The sequence below is a fragment of the Euleptes europaea genome, chromosome 8, assembly GCF_029931775.1.
Source record: "Euleptes europaea isolate rEulEur1 chromosome 8, rEulEur1.hap1, whole genome shotgun sequence".
NCBI classification, from domain to species: Eukaryota; Metazoa; Chordata; class Lepidosauria; order Squamata; family Sphaerodactylidae; genus Euleptes; species Euleptes europaea.
The window spans coordinates 71,386,185-71,389,301 of NC_079319.1; the positions used below are offsets into that span (position 1 = coordinate 71,386,185).

A 3,117-nucleotide genomic window follows, 5' to 3' on the forward strand; every position below is an offset into this window, starting at 1 on the left:
GGGTGGGGACCTGGCTTCTCCAAAGAGAGAGAGAGACACTTCTGTGGTTGCTATTTTTTGCTTTTTTTTAAAAAAAAAAAGGGTTGATCCCTTTTGCCATCTTATTTTTTCCCCCGAAAACAAACGACCCCCCCCCCAAAAAAAGTCAATTGCAGGAAAGAGCCGAAAAGAGAGCAACTCTGCAACCGTGGGCTAAATTCTCGCTCCTCAGTCTGTAGCGCTGGTGGGGGGGGGTCTTCTCTCGTCGCCCCCCCCCAAAAACCCCTCTTCTTCTTCTCTCCCGCTCAGTACGTGAAGACCAGGTTGGAAATGCTGGACTCGAGCCAGTCCCCGGAGATCATCTCACTTACCTCCGGCGTGCAATAGTCCGGGAACTCGAAGTGGGAGCCGGCGCCGGCCTCCAGGTGACAGTCCAGGTCCCGGTCGAGCGCCGCCGCCGAGCCCAGGCTGCCCAGGGCCAGGCCGTCGAAGCCCGGGCTGGGCTGGAGGTCCAACAGGTCGTCCTCGAACTCGTCGTCCGAGGAGGAGTAGGCGCACGAGGAGCCCGACGACGAGGAGGAGGAGGAGGAGGAGCGCGCGGTGGACGGCGCCGGCGAGGGCGCCCGCAGGCTGGTGTAGCTGCGGTGGTCCGACGGCGAGCAGCCGGGGGGCTCCCCTGCGGCGGCGGCCGCCTCGTCGTAGAGGCTGAGCGGGTCGGCGGCGTCGGCGCTGAGCGTGGGGCTGGCCGGCACGGCGCCGCCGGGCGAGGCGTGGGCGAAGAGGTAGAGCCGCTTGGCCTTCTTCTCGGGGAGGTGCTTGCCCCCCGACGGCGAGGCGGCGGCGCCCGGCGAGGCGGCGCGGGGTCTGTGCAGCGCGGGCGGCTCCGGGGCGGCCGGCGGCTCCGACGGCGCGCCCTTGCAGCCGCCCAGGCTCAGCTTGGGATGCGGCTTGCCCGGGGAGGCTTTGGCGGCGCTGCCCTTCTTGGGGGCCGCTTTGGGGGCCGCCGTCGCGGCGGGGCTGCAGGCGCCTCCTCCTCCGCCGCCGCCGCCGCCGCCCTTCTCCCCGGGCTTGGCGGCGCCCGACTTCACCTTCTTCCTGGGCCGGTACTTGTAGTCGGGGTAGTCGGCCATGTGCTTGAGGCGCAGCCGCTCGGCCTCGCGGATGAAGGGGATCTTGTCGCCGTCCTTGAGCAGCTTCCAGCGCTTGCCCAGGCGCTTGGAGATCTCGGCGTTGTGCATGTCGGGCGACTGCTCCATGATCTTGCGCCGCTCGATCTGGGACCACACCATGAAGGCGTTCATGGGGCGCTTGATGTGGCCGCTGGGCGTCTTGCACCAGCTCGGGTCGTCCGCCTTGCCGCCCGTCGACGCCGTCGAGCCCGGCGTCGGGGAGGAGGCGAGGCCCAGCTCGGCGCCGGAGCCCGAGTCCGACCTCTCGCCGGCCAGCAGCGCCTCCGTGTTCTCCGCGTGGTTGGTCTGCTGCACCATCTCCGGGGCTCGCGCGCGGCGGGGGCGGCGGCGGCTGTGGGGAGGCCGGCGGTGGGGCTCAGCTTGGCACCCGGGGGCGACCCGACGCGGGACTTTTTCGCCCGGCGACTTTGCAGGCGCGCCGCTCCTCCTGCTTGCTTCCCTCTGGGAAGGAGTTGTCGCTCCGCGCACCGCTTGCGTCTCTCCGGCACCCGCTTGCAAGCCTGTCTCCCAACTTTGCGCTGGGAATCGGAACTGTTGGAGCCCGGCTCAAAGTGGGAACAGTTTCCTTCTTCTTTTTTTTTTAACCAACCGCCAATCCGAGTTCTCTCTCTTTTTTTTTTTTTCTTTCCACCTCTTCCCCCACCCCGGAGTTCACAAGTGCTTTTTTCACTCTGCCTTTCTGCGCTCGAGGTGTTTCAGCAGCAGCAGCACGCCCACTTGCTCAAACTCTCTCTCTCTCGTCTCTCTGGAAGGGCAAAGCAAAAAGGAGAGAAAAATCCTACCGCCTGCCAAAGCAAAAATCCCACCAATCTTTTTTTAAAAAAAAAAATCTCGCAGGACTCGTGGCAGAGGAATTCAGAAGTTTGCTCGGTTGCTTTCCCGCGGTTGCAAGGCATTAACGAGGAAGAAAAAAGTCCCGCTCATGCAACCGAGTGGTATTAATAAATGTGTGTCTTCCTGGTAGGAAGAGCGGTGACTGGTGCAATAAATATATTTAGTCCCGGCTCGTCTTCCCTTGGATGCAGAGCCCCAAGGAGAGGAAAGAGACATGTACGAACCGGGGGGCTTTGCAATTGAAGGGTCTCCCCCCACTCTTACACACTTTCTCTGGCTGCAGCTTAGAGCGGACCCCAATTCCGCCTCGTGCCTCTTTATCCTTTCACAGTCATTCCCCTGGCCAATCACGGGCTGTATCCAACGCTTCGTCGTGCCAAGCCCCACCCCCTCGGCTCCCATTGGCTTGGAAACCAATGCAATAATAATCACCGCGTGCAATGAGAAGCTCCAAATCTGACCTCATTCCAATTTACACAGCAAACTTTTTAAAAGGGCCAGAAGTGCAGCTGAGATTTCTGAGCCTTCCCCCCCCCTTATTTGCATTTCTCCTCCTACTTCTCCATGTATGCGTGTGAGCGCGTGTGCACGCGCGCGCTCGAGGAAGCGTGCGTGTGATACTACCGTCAGGGGGGTGGGGGTGGGGGGACGGTGGGTCGAGGATGAGCTCTGCCCGTTCTGTTAGAGGAAAAAGGGGGTGGGGAGAAAACCAACGCTGCATTAGGAGCTTTGGGCTTCTGCTGGAAAGAGGGGGGAAAAGTGACTATTCGTGAGCGCTCCGTCGGGATGAAAATAAAGAAATAAACACCCTGGATGTTGAGACAGCTGGACCGACAAAGCAACAGCGAAAATGCATGCAAAGATTGGCCCCGCCGCTATCTTCTGTTTTTAACTGCTAGGGCATTACACAGTACCTTATTCAACCCGATTCTTGGGACCAGGGTATGTCTTCCCCCCCCCACCCCCAGATTAATAGTTCTCATCTCTGTCGTGAATGTGTGTAAACAACATCCACGCAGAGAGGTGTGATGGCAGCGTTTTTGACACGGTACGGCAGTTTCTATTTACTTGTTTGAGGAGAAGAGTACGTAAGGGCGATTTTTTCAAAAAAAAA

At 60.3% G+C, this 3,117-nt stretch overlaps 1 protein-coding gene across 1 annotated transcript; it reads right to left on the reverse strand.

The window, feature by feature from the left end:
* Positions 1–284: 284 nt before the first annotated feature.
* Positions 285–1,535, reverse strand: SOX4 (SRY-box transcription factor 4). The gene has a single exon (XM_056854496.1). It carries the CDS (start codon positions 1,464–1,466, stop codon positions 285–287), a length of 1,182 nt encoding a protein of 393 aa, XP_056710474.1. The 5' UTR covers positions 1,467–1,535.
* Between the last annotated feature and the right edge of the window lie 1,582 nt (positions 1,536–3,117).

Excerpts from the sequence above, each read along its gene's own strand:
- SOX4 (XM_056854496.1), bottom strand. The coding sequence starts at position 1,466 with ATGGTGCAGCAGACCAACCACGCGGAGAACACGGAGGCGCTGCTGGCC.